Consider the following 21,520-nt stretch of genomic DNA (forward strand, 5'->3'; position numbering starts at 1 on the left):
TTGTCGCGAAACGACCCTGATTGGCTGAAACGTTTTACCTGTAATGTAACCAAACCACAAATATCGGCGAAATGTGCCAGAGGTTCATCAGGGGAACCACGGTAGACCTCTGGTATGCGAGAATGTCTTATGGACAGCTCTTCTTGGACTTGGAAATCAATTAAGTTTTTCATTCCAGTCCATATTTTGTCTAACCTGTTTGTCATATGGCTTTGAAACTTTGACTACTTGTTTACCATCATAGTCTACATATGTAGGCAAGACCCTTTTTTTATGGAAATTAGTTAAGCTTTGCATACCATGCCCTATTTTGTCTAAACTGTTTGATATAAGGCTTTGAAACTTTGAACACTTGCTTACCATCATGGTCATATATTGTCATATAGTGCAAGACTTTTCCAAATCCAAAAATGCAGGTACATTGTTTGTTTTATCTATTCTTTTTCTTTTGTCTGAAAATCTCTGGTAATATTTTGACCCCATTCTTCGAATAGTCGAGCGGGATTATCATGCAAATACATGTAACCGCAGTCCATTGCATAAATTACTAGCACATAAACTGTGTGAAATGAAGATTATTCCATCTGAGTTGTATGTTCAGTAACTGCCTTCCCACACCCACTATGATCATTATTAATTATTTGGCATGCACTACATTTAATGCACATACCTTTGCACCCAGTAAATTAGAGAATAACAAGCTTTGATTTTTATATTTCAAGACTTGGTAAGCAGATTTTCAAAAGATGGATACAGCATACCTTAAGCAAAGCCTTGGTGACTCTCTGACCGCTGTCTGGCAGAGGTATCTGAGAAGAGGCCAAGAGACCCGATAGAATATATTGCACAATGGCTGTACAAGCATGTGGAAAACCAGAACTACATTGCTCAGGTAGGATTAAGTTCTCTTAGTGGGAGTGATTGTTATATATGCATTTTAAGTAGATTGCAGATCCAGTCTATTCAACTCAGCATTTGTTATAAAATCAACAAGTACATGTATATTAGTTCATGTTCTGAAACTTGCCAGAGGAGTTCACTGATCAATGATTGTTCCTGTTTAGCAATCCAAACACTGTTTTTGATCCTTGAGTTAGGTGATTGACTGAATTTAAATTTAAAAATAAAAACAGGCGAGTTAAGATTAACCAAGAATAACTAGTTCCAATTCACTAACAGGGGAAATAATTGACTAGTTAGTTTCCCCCCCCCATAAGAATGATCAATAGTAACCAGTTGCAAATGAGGGGATGAAAAAATTGACAGGGGTTTGGGGGGAGGGGGATGGGGGAGGGGAGGGGAAGAACTGGTGAGTGTTACTCTAGGCAGTTGAGCAGTCACACATGGCCCAGATCATTTATATATCCATGTCTGTTTCATAATTATGGGAAAATTTATAAATAATTTCATTTTACATCCATAGTTCTATTAGAAATATGGATGAAAACTTGAATTGTACTCCACAAAAAACACCTACAAACAAACTTCTGATTAGTACAATGCAATTTATGTGGAGTAACCCTACTTGAAAGACTCAAATTGGTTTACTGAGGATCTTGCATTGCTTATTTTCCTACAAAACTAGTCTTCTTGTATATTAGAAAATATATGTCGAAGTTAGCCACGGTACTGGACAGTACTGTGAATTAATAGGTCAGTAGTTCTATGACTGGGTGAGACCAGTATTTCTGTGATGATTTGACTAGAGACAATACTACTTGTTGAGGTTTTCTTATGATTTGACCAGAGACGATATTACAGGATGAGACAAATGTTTTCTGTGATGATTTGTCTGAAATCATTCTTTCTAAATTGATTCTCTGGTTAATGTTAGGAAATTTTCAGTTACTTTTGCAAAACTGGTACATAATCCAGTAACAATACTCGTTGGGTTAAATGGCCACTATCATATAACTGCAGTATTGTTGAAAAAGGCAATCACACCAGAGTAAAGAAAAAACAACACTCAATTAAGCATACTCAGTGTTTTTAAGAATTAATCTTGGCACCTGCTACATTAGCCTTTCGTAGCTGCTATAGGTTTAGGCAGTGTAAGGTGTTTAACCTTTACATATGTTATTTCTTATACTAAACAGAAAAAAGAAGAGGCAGAGGAGTTGGAAAGGCAAAGGTTGAATCATGAGAAAGAGGAAAGATTGAGGGAGAAAAGACGAGAAGAGGCAAAAAAAATTGCTGAGAGAGAAGCAGAGAAAAAGAAGGTAAATTCATACAGGGTCATTGTTTTGTTGGAGATTGCCTGTTTTCTATTGAATGTGTGAATTTGTAGGTGTTAATATACTTTCTAATTGTCGGCTCAAAAAGATGTGTCAGATGAATTTTATAGTTACTATTTCGACATCAACAAATGATGCATAAATTATAATGTGATCATCTGCAAAAATCTTGATTTCTGACATCCAGTATTGTTGTTGGTGAGCTTTTAGGATCATTTGATGTCTGTTGTCCGTCCATAATCCAGAACTTCTCTAAAGAACATCACTTTCTAAACAACTATGCAATTCAACCTACTTCACAGGAATGTTCCTTTAATAGGTGATCCCCTTTTCAGATTCCTTCAAATTTAGGTCATCCAAATTTTGGTTGCCATAGTAATCAAAAGAAAACACTGTAAAAATCTCCTCAGAAACCACTGTACTACTTTTGAAATAATTAAATTTTATACCAAATTCTTTCAAGCCATGTAGTTTTTAAAAAAAAACAAACATGGCTGCCTAGAGGTGGGGCTCATTTTATCTATTTGACTGTATAGAAAACTTTTTAAAGCTCCTCCTATGAAACTTCTGGCTCGAATTAGAAATAATTTCGCAGCAATATTAAATTCCTTCACTAATTCTGTTTTGTTGAAAAAATAAAACATGACTATTTGGAAAACTTTGAAAATTGTTTCCTCTGAAACCACTGGTATGATTTTAAAATACTTTCAAATTGTTGTTCCTTGCTCCAAAATTATTCAGTCCAGCTGTGATTGTCACATGAGTGATCTAGAGTCATCATTGCTTTCTTGTTTATATAAATAATTGATTTTAGTTTACATACTGAACAACTTGGATGAATGTTTTGACCAATTAGTAACACTTGCAATTTAGTATGTGCTTGACTGGTTTAAGACATTTCAACTTTGCTGAATTACTTGTTATGGAACCAAGTAATAGTATAAAGCACAAACATGTTTTAATTAATTTAACACTGATAAGACATAATATGTTCTGCAAAATGATTTCAGGAGTGCCTAGCCCAATAATTTAACACTGTTTCACGGTTCCTGTATATGGGTAAAATGTGATGTAAAATTTGCTTGTATTACTAAGAGTAAACATTAATTGTCCTATTAGAATAGACAGTAAACTTCATGCTTGTTAATATGAATTACACTCAAAGTTGTATTTAGCTACCAATCAGGTGACACTACCAGGTGGCTGCCTAAGACAAGTTGATACTAGAATATAAATCAGTATGGGAAGTTAACTGGCTTGTTGCTTAAGTCAAGAGCTTGCTTAACCTTTAGCCTGCTGGCATCAAGTGATTCTGCGTTTACGACCAGGATGTGCAGGCTGATCATGGTCTGCACTGTTTGCTATTAAGTCAGTAAATCTTTAGTGAACACCCCTTCGAATAATAAATGGTATTGTCCAAATTGAATGATGTACCAGTCCATTTGGGAATTTTAGCAGGGTAAAGGTTAATAGAGGTGGCATGTAAGGCATGCTCAACTGTACTGTTAATTTCTTGGCAATTTCAGCAAGAGGAAGAGCGTGCTATAAAGGAGACGACGTCACCAACAAAACTTCCTGTGGTGATAGAAGCACAGGAGCCATCAGATGAATCTAAAACAGAGGTAAAGACTGACAGCCAGGAACCAACAGAAACACAGGTATACAGATATTAATGGCACTTTTTCTCTTGATGTAAAAGTGAAGAAGTTTTTGATTTCAAAATACTGGTAATGAACAGATATGTTGGGCAAGGCAGTATATATTCAAAAAATAAATTTGAACTTACTTGTAAGAATGTAATGTTTAAAAGTAGAATGATGACACATAAAATTGAATATATTTTTTGGTGTCTAAGAGCCTCTTACATTTATGGTAAGGATACTGTATTCTAGCATAAAACTAGTGTTTGTGTCCCTTTTCGGGGATGTTCTTACATGAGAGAAAACATGAGTTAACAGAGAGATTCTCATGCTCACATGCTGTTAAAACACTTTTTTTTTATATATATATATGCCCTTTCCATGGCAAAAGAAAAACATATTACAGCCCAAAAATAGATGATTCAAAAGGAAATATTTACATACACCCTATTCTTTTCCATTGAAACTTTTGACATTCATTTTGCATGAACAGCAAAAGGAAAGGTGCAAAAGTTAATTTATCGCTGCTTAGTGATAACCGACCGCTGTTTTGACGACGTCAGCATATAGTCAGGGAGAAGGTTCCTTAGATGACATCGCAGTTGTTCCGTCTGTTGAACAGAATGGTCGGGAAGCTGATTTTAATGCTAAATGCCAAAATTATATGCAATTCATAATATTATATAGTTTACAAATCGAAAGGAAATATAATGTAAATATAAGGAATGAAACTATTTTTTTCGGTGTTCATATGAAATGAACAACAGAATACTAACACCGAAAAAAATCATTTCATTTCTTAATTGACTTCAACATGAAAAAACAACTCAGATATTCCAGCGCATTTCATGGAAAAATAATGTTGAGGGAAAATGTATTCCTTCCCCCCCCCCCGTCCCCGTTTTATGCTAGGATGGTGTTAGCCCTTAGGGTTTTTGGGCCAACCAATCCCTCAAGATTCTGCAGGACATTCATATAAAATGTAATTGATACTGAATGTAGAATTATACCAAGCTCTTAAACTGTTGCTGTGACTTGTTTACAGGAATATTAACAAAGTTCAGTGAGTAATTTGCACAATTTGAATTTCTACAGAAAGGTGTCAGGACTTTTCTCTGAATGTTTTATCTTATATTCATCTTGTATAAGCATTTTCTGTAACTTCCACTTAAATTGCATTTATGTCTATTGGCATGAAACATATAAAAATTGTATGACTTTAGAAAAGACTGTATCTGCCATAACCCTCATCATGCTGAACACAGTTTATTCTGCTTTTGCAATCAGTGCAGATCATGATCAGCTGCACATCCATGCAGTCTGATCATGATCAGCACTGTTCGCCATTCAGTCAGCATGCACCCCTTTTAACAGTAAATGGTACTGTCCAAATTGAAAGATGGACAAGTCCATAATAGAAATTTAGCAGGGTAAGGGTTAATGTTGGCATGAGAGGCAAATTAGATAATGTAGTAACAATCTCTGCCAAGATCCTGTGGGAAGCAACATCCCATTTTGATATTAGAATACAGAATATTTGGTTTAATAGGAGATATGTCTTCTTTTAGTATAGACTTTTACTTATATGTAGTTTTGTATTAATTTGGTGTGGCTTATAGATCAAATACAATTCATTTCAACACAAAATACAGTATTCTGGAAAGTTTTCTCCACATAATTATATGGGATATCTTGTATTTAAGTAAAAAATCTACATGTGTCTGACATGTAAGTTTGATGCTGTTTGAAGGATATTTAAGACGCATACTGGGTCAGAAGAGATATATATATGAGCCGCGCCATGAGAAAATCAACATAGTGGCTTTGCGACCAGCATGGATCCAGACCAGCCTGCGCATCCGCGCAATCTGGTCAGGATCCATGCTGTTCGCTAACGGTTTCTCTGATTACAATAGGCTTTGAAAGCGAGCAGCATGGATCCTGACCAGACTGCGCGGATGCGCAGGCTGGTCTGGATCCATGCTGGTCGCAAACCCACTATGTTGGTTTTCTCTTGGCACGGCTCATATATAAAGCAGATATAGAAGTGATACATGGGCCTTTCCATGACAAAATGTGTATTAGTGACAAAGAAATCAAAATTGAGATTACAAAATATTCTTGATGAACATTCTTTTACCTATCAAATTTGAAATTTTGAGGATTATTTTTTCTTCACTATTTCAAGACTTGCAATGCATTTAAATGAGTTACCAAATGTATATAGCCAGTATTTTACCTGTCATTTATATGCAAAACTATATGACAATTTGAAATGATTTTACTGAAAAATATCTTAACCATATATTTTTGGTTTCTTCAAATGCCATAAACATCATTATTCACATGGTGTATGGGTGTTTTGCAGTTTAGGCTGTAATGACAACACAAATAACATGCATTTGTAAAATGTGGTAGACTTTGATTTGTCTTAACTGAATTACAATATACAAGTTTTAAGTTTCTGCATGAACACAAAAAAACCAATAGTTTTTCAGTATTTTAAAATCTATTCATCTTGTAATATATATATAAGGTGTCTTGCATGGAATTGCCCATATATAGCAGTAAGATTAAATATACTTTCTTCACCTTGCATGCACCATGCGCATGTCATTATACAATGTTAGGTTACTGTAGTATTACACATTTTTTATTATTTCATTGTTTTTTTATAGTCATGAATTGGACTAACAGTGAATTCATATCCTCAGGAAATAGCTTTTTTGACTTAACTCCATGAAATTAAACAATTCCACAGTAAAGTGAATTACTACACAGAATGCATACAATGCATGTAGAAGTGTATTGAAACCATAGCCTATCTAATTTTCATAAATATTAAAAAAAAAAAAATAAAATTAATGTATTCAAGATCATCTTCTCTGTCATGTGGTGCAGTTATTTCAAGCTCTCTGACACATGTATGTGTTACACTGTTATTCGGTGGCTTATTTCAGTATGGTTAGATTTCACTATCCAGCAGTAGTAATGATTTAAGCAAATTAACTCAGTTAGAAATTTCCGAAGTAACCGTTTGTGCAGTATTATTTTGTTGATTTTAATCTGTGATATTTGATTCTCTTCTTTAGGAGGGGGACAAAGGAGAACAACCAGAAGGGGAGACAACTGAAACAAGGAGAAGCAAAAACTGAAGAAGAACCCAAAGCAGAAAGTGAGCCTAAAGCAGAAGATGAACCTAAAGCTGAAGAAGAAACTAAAGCTGAAGAAGAAAACAAAACTGAAGAAGAAGCCAAGCCTACAGAAGAAGAGGCTACTTAGTTATCTCTCCTTGTCCACTTTAACCCTTTGTCCCTTTTCATCCATTGATTTATTTGTTCATCTTAGTCCATAATGTATTGAAGAAGTTAACTATTTGTTTATTCCAAATACCAAATTAAACATAATCCAGCCATTTTAAGAGTGCAGTATTTTTTAGAGGAAAATTTGGTCTGACTAATATATATATGAAGAAAGAACATCAAGTTATTATTTTTTGTCATAGATTTTTTGTTACATTATAAATAAGATAATGGTTTATTGAAACACTTTCTGTTAGATTAAAGATGTTTATATGTCTGAAAAACTCAAGTTGTTGAAAATTAACATCCATATCTGCCATATGCCAAATCGGGCATATGTTAGCTAGTACTGATACAGAATCCAGAAAAACTGGTTACGTTAATTGCAGGCCATTACATATCTGAAATACTATTCAAAACAGCGGTAAAGCAAATTTATTTTAGGAAGAAGAAAAGGTTGATTTGTATAAAACATTTTATGTATAAGTTTCAGTTTTGTTTGAGGTATGCATTTATTGTACATCTTAGTACTAAAGGTGACAATCATTACTGTATTTTATTTTTAGGTTGTTGGATTTGTATCCAGAAGTATGCACAAGGTTTGGTCCTGAAATATTGCTCATCTTTAGGACTACAATATTAGTCTTTGAAAGAAATGAGTGCATATTTCTCAATGCAAATCTAATAATATTTCTATTACATTCTCATTTACTCTTATAAATGGTATTTGGTATATTGTCAGAGGAAATTTGAAAAATATTAATGGTTATGGTCTTTTTATGCCCTCCATTCGTTTGTCACAACGTTAACTTTTTGCATGAGGGCACTTTACTTGCGAACCACTGCACCCAGAACCTTCAAACTTCACATGCTGATAGTACTTATTGTACACGACCCCTACTGACTTTGGGGTCACCAGGTCAAGGTCACAGGGGCCAATGTTTACTTTTTGCTTGAAGGCAGTTTACTCGCGAACCACTGCACCCAGGACCTTCAAACTCACATGCTGATAGTACTTATTTAGTACACGACCCCTACTGACTTTGGGGTCACCAGGTCAAAGGTCAAGGTCACAGGGGCCAATGTTAACTTTTTGCATGAAGGCACTTTACTCGCGAACCACTGCACCCAGGACCTTCAAACTTCACATGCTGATAGTACTTATTGGGTACACGACCCCTACTGACTTTGGGGTCACCAGGTCAAAGGTCAAGGTCATAGGGGCCAATGTTAACTTTTTGCATGAAGGCACTTCACTCGCAAACCACTCCAAGGATCTTCAAACTTCACATGCTAATAGTACTTATTGAGTACACTACCCCTATTGACTTTGGGGTCACCAGGTCAAAGGTCAAGGTCACCAGGTCAAAGGTCAAGGCACTGCGTGGGCATTTGTCACCATTAGTGACAGCTCTTGTTTTAATCTAGCAAGGTTCTTTAAAATGATATTAACAGTGACATCTGGTAATAAACATGAACTTTTTATGTCAGTAGGAAATATGTTGATATATAAGGTTCCATTCTAACATAACAAAGAGTATGAAAATGAGTGTGTAATTATATTACATGTACAATATTTATGTCTTTAGATCGAAACAAAGTAATCAAAGTGAGGTGCAATGACTTAAGTAGAACATTTGTCTGTAGTTGTAGAACGTATCCATTTCTGTGTGGCCATAACAGTAGAATATCTGTGACATTTTGGTGCTTACCTAAAAGTGATGTTTCAGTCATGTAAAATTCTTGCCATTTTTTTACACACAATATTTATTGTAGCTTTAAACTAATACACCTTTATTACCTCTAACCAAAGAAAGAGTATCTAAGTCAGACTGGTATTCATTTTCTTAGACTGGTCTTTTTTATCAGCATTACAAGAGTTGTTTTACAAGTAGACTTTAAGTTAGGCATGATTCTGCTTAAAGTGATAAGATTCTTCACAAATGTCTACAGTTGTTTTGATATTGCCACATTAATAATTTAATATTACATGGCTATTTTATAATTTGATAATTTTGTGTATTATCAAAATGATACTTTTTATTTTATTTTTTTTTGTTTGCAGTATTTACACTTGATGTTACACAGTATATTTTGACATATAATCAAATGAACAAGACATTCTGACATAATATATCTTCAGTTAATCTTGCATGACAAACAATGGAATGTAACATTTAGTATGATTTTGTTGTATTTACATTTATATTCTAAACGTCCAACAGCTGTGATTGATAATCATTTACTGTTATATTTACATGATTTATGTTTGTTTTCAGTCTGTGTTGATTAAATGGCTGTAAGAAAATACAACATGCTTTGTTCTATATTTATCTACTTTAAGACAGGAATTGTCTTGGGTGACGTTTTACTTAGTTGTTTAGAAGAGAAAATGTTAATAAAGAACACAAGTTGAATTTCGAATACTGTTTGTATATTGGAGTTAGTACTAGTACTGAAATTTAAATGGTTACACAAAAATGTTGAGTCAGTTAAATGTACAACTTGCCAAGTCATTCCCATAAAAGTTGAGCTCTCTATGATCTTGCTTTTTATAAGTTATTGAGAACAGTGTAAACTGATACATCAGATTGATTGTATTTATAAGTTTTATTTCATACTTGTAGGTTATTAGCTTTGTATCGGGAAATATGCACAAGTTCGGCCGTGGAAATATTCAACTTCAGAAATGCAATATTCTTCCACTAAAGAGCGAGTGCATATTTCACGATGCAAAGATAATAACCTTTTTATTAGCTCACCTGAGCCAAAGGCTCATGATGAGCTTTTGTGACCGCTCAATGTCCGTCCGTCATGTGTTGTCTGTTGTCCGTCGCATGTCGTCCGTCGTGTGTCGTCTGTCCGTCAACTTTTTCTTAAAAAATCTTGAAAACCACTGGGCAGAATAATACCAAACTTCACAGGAATGATCCTTTGGTGGCCCCCTTTCAAAATTATTTAAAGAATTGAATTCCATGCAGAACTCTGGTTGCCATGGCAACCGAAAGGAAAAACTTTAAAAATCTTCTTATCCAAAACCACAGGGCCTAGGGCTTTGATATCTGGTATGTAGCATCATCTAATGGTTCTCTACCAAGATTGTTCAAATTATCTCCCTAGGGTCAAATATGGCCCCATCCAAGAGGTCACATGGTTTACATAGAGTTACATAGGGAAAACTTTGAAAATCTTCTTGTTCAAATCCGCATGGCCTAGGGCTTTGATAATTGGTATGTAGCATCATCTAGTGGTCCTCTTCCAAGTATGTTCAAATTATCCCCCTAGGGTCAAATATGGCCCCGCCCCGGGGTCCTAAGTTTTACATAGACTGATATAGGAAAAAAAGTTTAAAAATCTTCTTGTCTGAAACTGCAAGACATAGGCCTTTGATATTTGGTTTGTATCATTGTCTTATGGGCCTCAACCAATATTGTTCAAATTGTACCCCTGGGGTGAAAAGATGCCCTGCCCTCGGGGTCCCAAGTTTTACATAGACTTATATAGGGAAAAAACTTTAAAAGTCTTCTTGTCTGAAACCACAAGACCTAGGCTTTTGATATTTGGTATGATGTATTGCCTAGTAGTCCCCTACCAAAACTATTCAAATTATGCCTCTGGGGTTAAAAGAGGCCCTGCCCCGGGGCCACTTAGTTATTATATGAGTTATATTGGGAGAAAATACTTAAAAAATTATCTGATCCTATTTCCAAGACAGTTTAATTATAATTACCTGATGACTCCAAGTAATATGATGTCATTTGACTGTGACCTTGATCTGCTGACCTACTCTCTTGTTTTTCAAGATGCAGCCTTGAAATTTGGATGACATACACAGTTTTGCACACCAATCATAAAACTGTCTTTCATTGGCCATGAATTTGACCTAATGACTACTGACTTTCTTAATATTTTAGCATCAGTTTGACATTTGAAACATGTAGCTCATATTACTGAGGTGAGCGATCCAGGGTCATCATGACCCTCTTGTTACATACGTATCTACACATATGAATGTAATGTAAATATTATCAATATGTTCAACAGCTTGAAAAAGACTGACAATACGGAAGTAAATGAAAGAAATAATGGAACAACACACATTAAATTATCTCGCAACCGATATGAAATTCTGGCGTCAGTGTATGGAAAAGTATTGACAACTCTGGTACCATTGAAACTTAACGGGGAATAGAAATGAGTATGTAATAAAATCAGTTATTTCGTCAGCCATGTTAGAGCAGTAGTTGGTGATTTGGTCATTGGTGTTAGAGCTTAATTTTTTATTTATGAATTATGTACCAGGTTTTCAAAAAAAATGCACGGTTATTTGATTGAGGGCATGTCTTATTAACTTTTGGTTTCTGCTCAAACATTTGCGTTAGAAGTGACTAATTGCAGTGAAACATTGTACTTCGGTAGCTTGCATGGAGACTGGTTTGGGATTGGATATAAGCTTGTGACCAAATCTGTATGAAACTTGGTCAGAGTGTTTGACTTGATGATCTCTACGTCGAGTTCGAAACTGGGTCATGTGGACTCAGAAAGTAGGTAACTTGGTCATCTATTCAAAAGGAAAAGCTTGTTATTAATTTAGAGACCACTCGTTTTGTTTCATAATGTTGAAACTTGTTCAAAATCTAAGTCTTGATGACTTTGTCAGATTTGGTTAAAACCTAGGTCATCTTTTCATATAAAAAGAAAATCATGTTGACAATCAAGAGGTAGCATTTTCGAGAAACACTATAGGCCAATTTACTATTTTCAGGCTTTTTTCTGGGAATTTCAATTAAAATACCAGACCGTAATTAGTTTTTAGCCCACCTGAGAAATTATGATCACTCGATGTCTGTCGTCTGTTCATACTTAGCTTGTGTATGCAATAGAGGCTGCATTTTTAGCTCACCTGTCCGTTTTTGTGATCGCCCTTTGTCAGTCCGTTCACAATTTCTTGTGAAAATAGAGACCACATTTTGCAATCAATTTTAATAAAACTTGCACACGACTTGTATTAGCATAATATCTCGATTCCTTTCAAAAACTGGCCAGATCCCATCATGGGTTCAAGAGTTATGGCACCTTAAAGGGTCAAAATTTACTATTTTTATTTCATTTTGAACACGATAGAGACCACATTTTGCAATTGATTTTAATTAAACTTGCACACAACTTGTATTGACATAATATCTTGGTTCCTTTTGAAAAGTGGCCAGATCCCATCGTGGGTTCTGGAGTTATGGCCCCTTAAAGGGCCAAATATTGCTATTTTGGCTTTTGCAGCCATATTAGATACTTCATTTATGGTTTGATTTGATACAAACTTGCAAAATATCTTTAACAACAATAAATCTTGGATTTCATGATGAATCCGGCAGATCCAATTATAGGTTCCCGAGTTATGGCCCCTGAAAGAGCCAAAATTTGTTAATTTTACCTTGTGAACACGATAGAAGTGACATTTTACATTGGATTTTAACTACGCTTTCAACTTAAGTCACAATAATATCTCGGTTCTTTTTGAAAACCGGATAGATTCTGCCATGGGTTATAGAGTTACTGCCCCTAAAAGGGGAAAAATGTTCTATATTGGCCCTTCAGCCATATAGAGGTTACATTTATGCTTTGATTTGAAATGAAAGACACATTTGATCTTCATAAAACTTGACTTGGTCAGAATGTTATAAAGTCTTGGATGGTTTCAAATCCGGGTCACATGGGGTCAAAAACTAGGTCACTTGGTCAAATCAAAGGAAAAGCTTGCATACACTCTAGAGGCCACGTTTTTGCTTCAATCTGTCCGAAACTTTGTCAGAATGTTTATTTTCATGAAATCGTAGACAAGTTGGAATCTGGGTCATGTGGGGTAAAAAATTAGGTCACTATGTCAAATCAAAGAAAATGCTAGTGTACACACAAGAGGCCACATTTTTGGTCAAATCTTGATGAAAATTGGTCAGAATATGAAATCACTAGGTAAAACATGCTTACACTGTTATGGTGTGTTACTCAGGTGAGCGGCCTAGGATCATCTTGGCCCTCTTGGTTTCTTGATCTTCATGAAATGATCAGAATTATTGTTTTGATGAAATCTAGGTCAATTTTGAATATTGGTTATCTGGGGTCAAAAACTAGGTCACTAGGTCAAATCAAAGAAAAACCTTGTGTATGTAATAGGGGCTGCATTTTACACTGGATCTTCATGAACTTCAATCAGAATGTTTGTCTTAATGAAATCTAGGTCAATTTTGAATATTGGTTATCTGGGGTAAAAAACTAGGTCACTAGTTCAAATCAAAGAAAAACATAGGGGCTGCATTTTACACTGTATCTTCATGAACTTCAATCAGAATGTTTGTCTTGATGAAATCTAGATCAACTTCGAATATGGGTCATCTGGAGTGAAAAACTAGATAACCCGGTCAAATCAAAGAAAAACCTTGTGTATGTAATAGGGGCTGCATTTTTCACCGAATCTTCATGAAATTTAATCAGAAATGTTTGTCATGATGATATCTAGGTCATTTTCGAGTATGGGTCATCTGTGGTCCAAAACTAGGTTACCCAGTCAAATAAAAGAAAAATTATGTGTGTGCAATAAGGGCTGCGTTTTAAATGGATCTTGAAATTTGATCAGAATGATCTTCTTAATGGAATCTAGCGCAAAGTTAAATACGGGTCATCTGGGTTAAAAAAAACTAGGTCACCTGGTCAAATCATAGTAAAAAACATGTGTATTCATTTTTCACGGGATATTCTTGGAATTTAATCAGATTGTTTGTCTTGATCATATCTAGGTCAAGTTTGAATATAGATTATCTAGGGTCAAAAAGTAGGTCATTCGGTCAATAATAAAAAAAAATGTGTGCAATACGGGTTGCATTTTTCACCGACCGGATAATTCATGAAACTTAATCAGGATAATTGCCACGATAAAGTCTAGGTGCAGTTCAATTATGGGTCACTTGGGGTCAAAAACTAGGTCATCTGGTCAAATCAAAGAAAAACCTTGTGTATGCAATAGGGCTATATTTTCACCAGATATTCATGAAGTTTGATCAGATTGTTTGTCTTGTTGACGGTACAGCATAGGAATTTGGACTATGTGCATAACTTTTGATACAAATTTCAATATTCATCTTTAACCCTGACCTACTGACCTACTTTCTTGTTTTTGAAGTAATTTGGACCATGTGTATAATTTTTATACGAATTTCAAAACTCATCTTAAATGAGGTGTGAAACCAAAATTTTTAGTCCTGTTCGGCGCCATATAACATGTACTGTGTTGGTGCGCCGTAAAACCCAAATAAATAAATAAATGAATAGTTGTTATATTTTCTGGTCCTATGGGATCATGGAGTACACTAATTTTTGTCAAACCCGCTTGCGGTGTGCTCGATATAGTCAGTTTTGGCGGGTCGGTGTATGTGCATGTGTGCGTCCGTCCGATTTTGTCCGGACCATATAACTTTGACTTGCATGGACCAATCTTGTTTATATTTGGCAAGAATGTTTACCTCAATGAGAAGGCATGTCATGCATAAACACCATGTTCCTATCTCAAAGGTCATGGTCACAGTTGGAGGTCAAAGGTCAAGTTGAAGTTTGTCCGGACCATAACTTTGACATGCACGGACCAAATTCGTTTATATTTGGCATGAATGTTTACCTCAATGAGAAGGAGTGTCTTGCGCAAACCCCATGTTCCTGTCTCAAAGGTCAAGGTCACCGTTGGAGGTCAAACGTCAAATTGAAGCATTTCTTCATGCATGGTAGGATTTTGATGTTACTTGGCATGAATGTTTACCTTTATGAGACAGTGTCATGCGCAAGAACCAGGTCCCTAGGTCTAAGGTCAAGGTCACAGAGGCCAACGGTCAGATACAAGAATGACACTGTTTGGAGTATGTCTTCTTCGTGCATAAGGGGATTTTGATGTAACTTGGCACATATGTTTAACACCGTGAGGCAACCTTGTTTTTTAGAATTACTTCCCTTTGTTGTTACTATAAATAGCTTATATTGTAACTTTTTTATTACTGCCGTCTGGAAAAATTGAGACAACTTTTCTGTGGTACAACATGCATGTTACATCCAATTTTTAGGTGTATTTTGACCTATCTTTACCTGACAAGGAGTTTTGTGTGGACTTATTTTATATAGATTTTATTTTGTAATTGGTCAAAAAATTCCATGTGCAAATACAGGTGCTAGTGTAATTTGTAAATCAGTTCTGACACCGCCAAAAAGTATAATAAATGTTACTTTTTAGACAGCTGGCAGGCTCGACATTCTGCCCGTGGGCATGCAAAATGTATTTCTAGTTACTGTATTAGAATTCTGCTTAAGCCGGTCTAGGGAGCGTGAGTGGTGTTGCACCTTACATTACCTTTCGTGAACAGACCGAATCAAACCGAGTCTGCTATTATTTTGCTTGGTTGCATTCTATGCTTCTAAAGGATCTCTTTACAGATTTTATTACTTGTGATCTACTGACCTACTTTCTTGTTAGCTCACCCGAGCACAAAGTGCTCATGGTGAGGTATGTGATCACGCTGTGTCCATCGTCCGTGCGTGCGTCTGTGCGTCAAGTCATCCGTCGTCAACAATTATGTTTATTCGACCTCTCCAAAACCACTAAATGGATTTTGATGAAACTTGGCCTGGATGCTGCTTGAGTGGTCCTCTACCAAAGTTTTTCAAACGGTTCCGCTTGGTTGCACGTAGGGGCCGCTAGAGCTAAAAATTGAAAAATCTTCAACATTTGCTCCTAATACCCCAGTCACACATACGGCGCGGATAGCTACGTCTAGCCACGGATAGAAACGTAGTAAGCCGTATCGATCCGTACCTGAGCCGTACGGATTGATACGGATTACTACTTTAAGGTACGGATCGATACGGATTACTACGTTTCTATCCGTGGCTAGACGTAGCTATCCGCACCGTATGTGTGACTGGGGTATAAACCGATGGTCCGATTTAGAAATAGTTTCACACAAATAATCCTTATGGTATCTATACCAAAACTGTTCAAATTATACCGATTTGTCAAAAAACATGGCCACCAGGGGGCGTGATTACTTTTTCCTATATGTATATAGTAGAAACTTTAAAAATCTTCTTGTGTGAAACTGCTGGCCTGATTTTAAAAAAATTTTACACAAATGATCCATGTGTGACCCTCTACCAAGATTGTTCAAATTATTTTGATTTGTCAAAAAACATGGCTGCCAGGGGGCGTGGTCACTTTTCTCTATATGTAGGCCTATATAGTGGAAACTTTAAAAATCTTATTGTGTGAAACGCTGCTAGCACGATTTTAAAATAAGTTTTCACAAATGGTCCTTGTGTGACCCTCTACCAAGATTGTTCAAATATTCTGATTCGTCAAAAAACCTGGCTGCTAAGGGGACGTGATCACTTTTCCCTATATGTATATTGTAGAAACGTAGAAAATCTTCTTGTATAAAACTGTTAGCCTGATTTTAAAATAATTTCACAGAGATTGTCTTTGTGTGACCTTCTATAAATAGTGTTCAAATTTTTCTGATTAGTCAAAAAGCATGGCCGCCAGAGGGCTTGGTTACTTTTGATCAACAATTTCTTTAAACAACATCTCCTCCAAAACCACTGAATAGATTTTGATGAAACTTTACACAAATGATCTCTGGGCAGCCCTTTTTCAATGTTCAAATGGTCCCGGTTCATTGAACATATAGGTCTTTTTGGTTAAAAATAGGTTTTCAGCTATCAGACTTTAAAAAATATTTTATCTAGAGCTTTGATATTTGGCATATGATATAAGGGTTTGACTTTCTACCATAATTGTCAGAATTATTGCCCAAAGGTCAAAAATGGCCACGCCCCTGTGTATGACATGTATTTACTAAAGGCTTATATATAAGAAACTTTGAAAATCTTTTCTCTGAATCCATAAGTAGTTGTTCAAATTATTGCCCTAGGTTAAAAAAAAAAGTGTGTGACATGTACACATGTATATAATACAGGCTAACACAGAAGAAACCTAACTCTGTACTTGTACCATAAGGTTATACAAACACACTTGAAGCCTTGTACACAGGTGAGCGCTTTAGGGTCATTGACCCTCTTGTTTTTGGAGTTACAGCACAGAAATTTGGACCACTGTATGATTTTTATAAAGATTTCAATACTCATCTTTGATATTCTTAACCCTGACTTACTGACATACTTTCATGTTTTTGAAGCTACAGTAAAGAGATTTAGACCACCTGTATAATTTTTCTTACAAATTTCAGTAGTTATCTTGAATTATCTTTACCATGACCTACTCACCTACTTTTTTGTTTTTGAAGATTTAGCAAAGAAATATGAGCCACGTGTATAAGTTTTCATACAGATTTCAATACTTATCTCGAGTAATCTGGGTAGAATTACACCAAACTTGGTCAGTGGTATCCTGGCACGGATCTTTATCAAGTTTGTCCAAATAGTTTACGCTTTTACTGAGTAGAAACTTTTAACTGTTCAATCAAGCAACTAAACTCAGGTGAGCAATGTAGGGCCAATGTGGCCCTCTTGTTTCCTGTATGTATATATTGGAAACTTTAAAAATGTTCTTGTCAGAAACAGCAGGCCTTATTTTGAAACATTTTTTCACAAAATGTTTGTTGGATATTTGGCGTGTGATTTTGGGGTTTGCCTAAGGTTCAAAACTGGCCATGTGTGTGACATAATTATTACATAGGCTAATATAAAAGGTACTTCGAATATATATCTTCTCTGAATCCATAATAGCTGGAGCCTTGGTATTTATACAAACCTATCCCTGTACTTGTACCATTGCTTTAAACAATGTAGGGTTGAAATAAAGATCATTTTGATCCCACTGGGTGAAGGTCAAGGTCAAAGTTGCTAAAATAGAATTTATTTCACTGTAATCATCACAAAGGTGGTTTCTGGCTTATAACTTTAGTTACGAATGAGTTACTGTCACCAAACTTGGTGGAAAGCAAGTTAATTTATAAGTAGAAATGGTTTGGATTGTATTTGAGGCTACTGTTACTAAAGAGTAAAGATAGAAAAATTACTACCACTCAATATATTTAGTATGGGCACACCTTTTGTCAGAAAACTTGGTGTTTAGGTAGCTTTAACCAAACACAAAGGTTGGAAATGTATTATAAGGTCGTTTGTGTCAATGCCACTAAAAAGACAAAAATGGTTTCTGCTCAAACTTAAGTTTGGATCAAGTTAACTTAATTAACCGGCATACTTCCGAAGTTCTTCTGTGGCGTAGTTGTCTGTTGACCTTTTGTAATGTTGAACAGATGGGTTGCGGTTCAAATCCCAGTCATGGCCTAATTTTTTGTACGTACTAATTTATATATTTGTATGTTATGTACATGCGGACGTGACAGCGATAAAAAAATAAGTTACATAACTTAAAAAATGCTGTTTTAAAATTTCAGGTTTTATGTTCTCTTGTTTGTCGTTGGTGTTACGTCATATCCCTTTCCCCTCCCTCTTTCCGCTCAGTTTTTACTCGTTTAAGTTAACATGCTTATAATTAAGGAGAACTTTTGTGATCACTTTGAATTGTGTCTTTTACAATACGTCATCAACAGTTTCACACTTAATACTATTGATGTTAAAATTTTGGTCCATTCTTAATGAAACTTGGTCAGAATATTTTCCTTGATAACATTTTAGACAAGATTGATACTGGAGTTAGAACCAAGGTCATTATGTCACCTTATAGAGAATCCTTGTTAAGAAAATATGGGGCAGCTTTAAAACTGTATCATCTTGATTAAAAATCATTTCACCTCGTCAATTCATAGAAAAAAATGTTATTTACGATCCAGCGGTCACATTTCTAATCTGATCTACATTGATACTGATCGGATGGTTTTATATTATGTTCGAACTGATTTTGGGTCAATGGCTAGGTCACTGTTTCAAATTCTCATTAACGCTCCAGAGACCAGACTTAATACCTGACACTTGGTCAGCATGTTCGTGTTGATAAAATCTAGTTCTGATTAGAAATTAGGTCATATTAGGTTTAAAGGTAAGTCCCCTGGATCAAATCTACATTGTAGAGGCCTTTGTTGCAAGGTCAGAATATTTGTCTTTGTCGATTGAAACTGGGTTAAAATTTTGTTAGGTCTAAAACTAAGTCACTGGGCCTGGGCCAGAAAACTTGTTAACACTGTAGTCTTAGCGTGTTTGTCTTAATGTAATACCGGTCAAAGTCGAAAGGTAAAACACTTGGTCAGGTCTAAGAAAATCCATTTAACAGTTAATAAAAACATCTCAGAAAGAGTGTGTTTATCCAGCAACAAAGGAAAAGATAGATGCTGTGAATGTCATTCTTTGTTGAAGGTAAATGGTGATAAGGCCCTTGTTTGTTAAAATCTATATCTCATTGGATCATAGATAAGTTTGATTGACAGGTGGCGACTGGTCAACTGGTCTGGCTGAGTGAAATCCCAAACTGAATACTAGGGCAAACCCTTCCTAGTCCTCAGTGTTTTTGCTCTGTAGAGCTATTTTCCTTATTTTCTTTGCATTTTTTTTTTTTGCTAAAATCACATGACAGATCTATGCTCGACATGTAGGTAGCATTTTCAAAATTACAAAAAAATTTATGGAAACGTAGATCGTACGCCACAAGTATAATTTGGGGTCTCATTTTTTAGCTGATTCTGCAGTTTGTGTGTTTGACTGAAATTATTTTTCTTGCATCAAACATGACCCCTACTTTTCTTTTGATTTTTAGTTAGTACTGACAATATTCTTCAAGAAAATGTAGTTTACAGAAATTTAAAATGGGCCCTGATGTGTGCTGCGGTCATTGGAAGTAGGTCAATTTTATATAGAATAAAGAACAACAATTATTTAGTGTGTTATAACAAAGAGCTTTAAAAATAAAATGTATTTTATAGTTCTTTGGTTATAACCTATAAGATGACATTGTTAAAAATTGAAATCTGGCCAGATGATGGTGGAAATGGGCTACTTTGATTAGAATTTGATAGAAAATGACATTTATTGCAATTTCGTTGAAAATGAGGATAAAACCAAAAAATATCACATTTTCACTGTTTTGAGTGTATTTCTTTTTTCAAAAACTGCATATTTATAGCCTACTGATAGCTATTTTCTGGCCATCAGAGGTATAAGTGAACATATTTAACAGTTTAAATGTGTAATTTGCATGCACATCAGAGCAGAAAATGTCAAAACAGGGCAAAACAAGGCTGCATTTAAGGTAACTGCTTCAAAATTATGTCGCGAAAGCTATTTTTGACAAAATCTGACGCTTTGTCTTATGGTACTGAAAATGCCGTAAAAAACTTGGAAACTGTTGATATCAAGCTAAAACCTTGTATTCTTTCATGCATTTGGGTTTCTTGTACATTTCAAATGAAACTGGCACAGTGTCAGAGAAAAAAGTTTTTCTTATAGGCATACAGACACTAAAAAGAAAAATGGCGCGAAAAAAATGGTAGTCGCATAATGGCGGATACAAATAGTCCTCAGTTTTTTTTGCTCTGTAGAGCTATTTTCCTTATTTTCTTTGCATTTTGTTTGCTAAAATCACAAAAAAGTGATGATTGGTATGTAAATGGACACTGTGATTATTAATCACTATATAACATTATTTTAGCGCACATCAAATGTTTGACCTCAGTTTCTTGAAAAATACGTTAACATCAATATATAACATGCACATTGCCATCAAATGATCTTTGACAATTGTATATTCCTTTTGCCTGCATATTTAGTAAACAATTTTATACAAATATCTTTAGTATAGACATACATAGAAAATAGTGTTCATGTTATATTTCTGAATGAATCTTTGGTAACGTATGTATCGAACTTTACGTTACTTGCTGTTATAGTTTAAAAACAACTGTGCTACATTGCACATGTATAATTAGACACATTGGCCAGTTTCTAAAAAAAGTCATGTTCACATCATATAATCTGTTTGCGAAAGAAATGTCCCTTCCCACAATTTAGCAAAGGTTGCTTAATATGGTGGTCAATACACCTGCTTCTTTGTTAATCATACTAATACATTACATTTCATTTCGCAGTATGTTAAGCACGGAAACAAAAGTTAAACTCGCTGCAGTTGTGCTCTTCAAAACGCATTTAATATTCTAAAACCCTCGCATTTTTAAAATTATACATAAATTTACATCTGAAATACAGACAAATATTAACAGAATATTGTTGTGTAGTCATATTCATATCAACACGATATGAGACATATTAATGAACAGGGGGTGGAACATAAAGTGTTGTTGCGAGAGCTTTTATGTGAGGAGCTGTTGTTGTTGGAGTCAAA

At 35.2% G+C, this 21,520-nt stretch overlaps 1 protein-coding gene across 1 annotated transcript; it reads left to right on the forward strand.

The window, feature by feature from the left end:
• The first annotated feature begins 746 nt into the window (after positions 1–746).
• On the forward strand, positions 747–9,485 carry LOC123563497 (DPY30 domain-containing protein 1-like). The gene is given in 5 exon segments (XM_053532398.1): positions 747–789; positions 792–892; positions 2,097–2,219; positions 3,761–3,892; positions 6,967–9,485. Coding segments are annotated over 5 exon segments (462 nt in total). The 3' UTR covers positions 7,030–9,485.
• Positions 9,486–21,520: the final 12,035 nt, after the last annotated feature.

This window comes from Mercenaria mercenaria, chromosome 2 (genome assembly GCF_021730395.1).
Source record: "Mercenaria mercenaria strain notata chromosome 2, MADL_Memer_1, whole genome shotgun sequence".
NCBI classification, from domain to species: domain Eukaryota; kingdom Metazoa; phylum Mollusca; class Bivalvia; order Venerida; family Veneridae; genus Mercenaria; species Mercenaria mercenaria.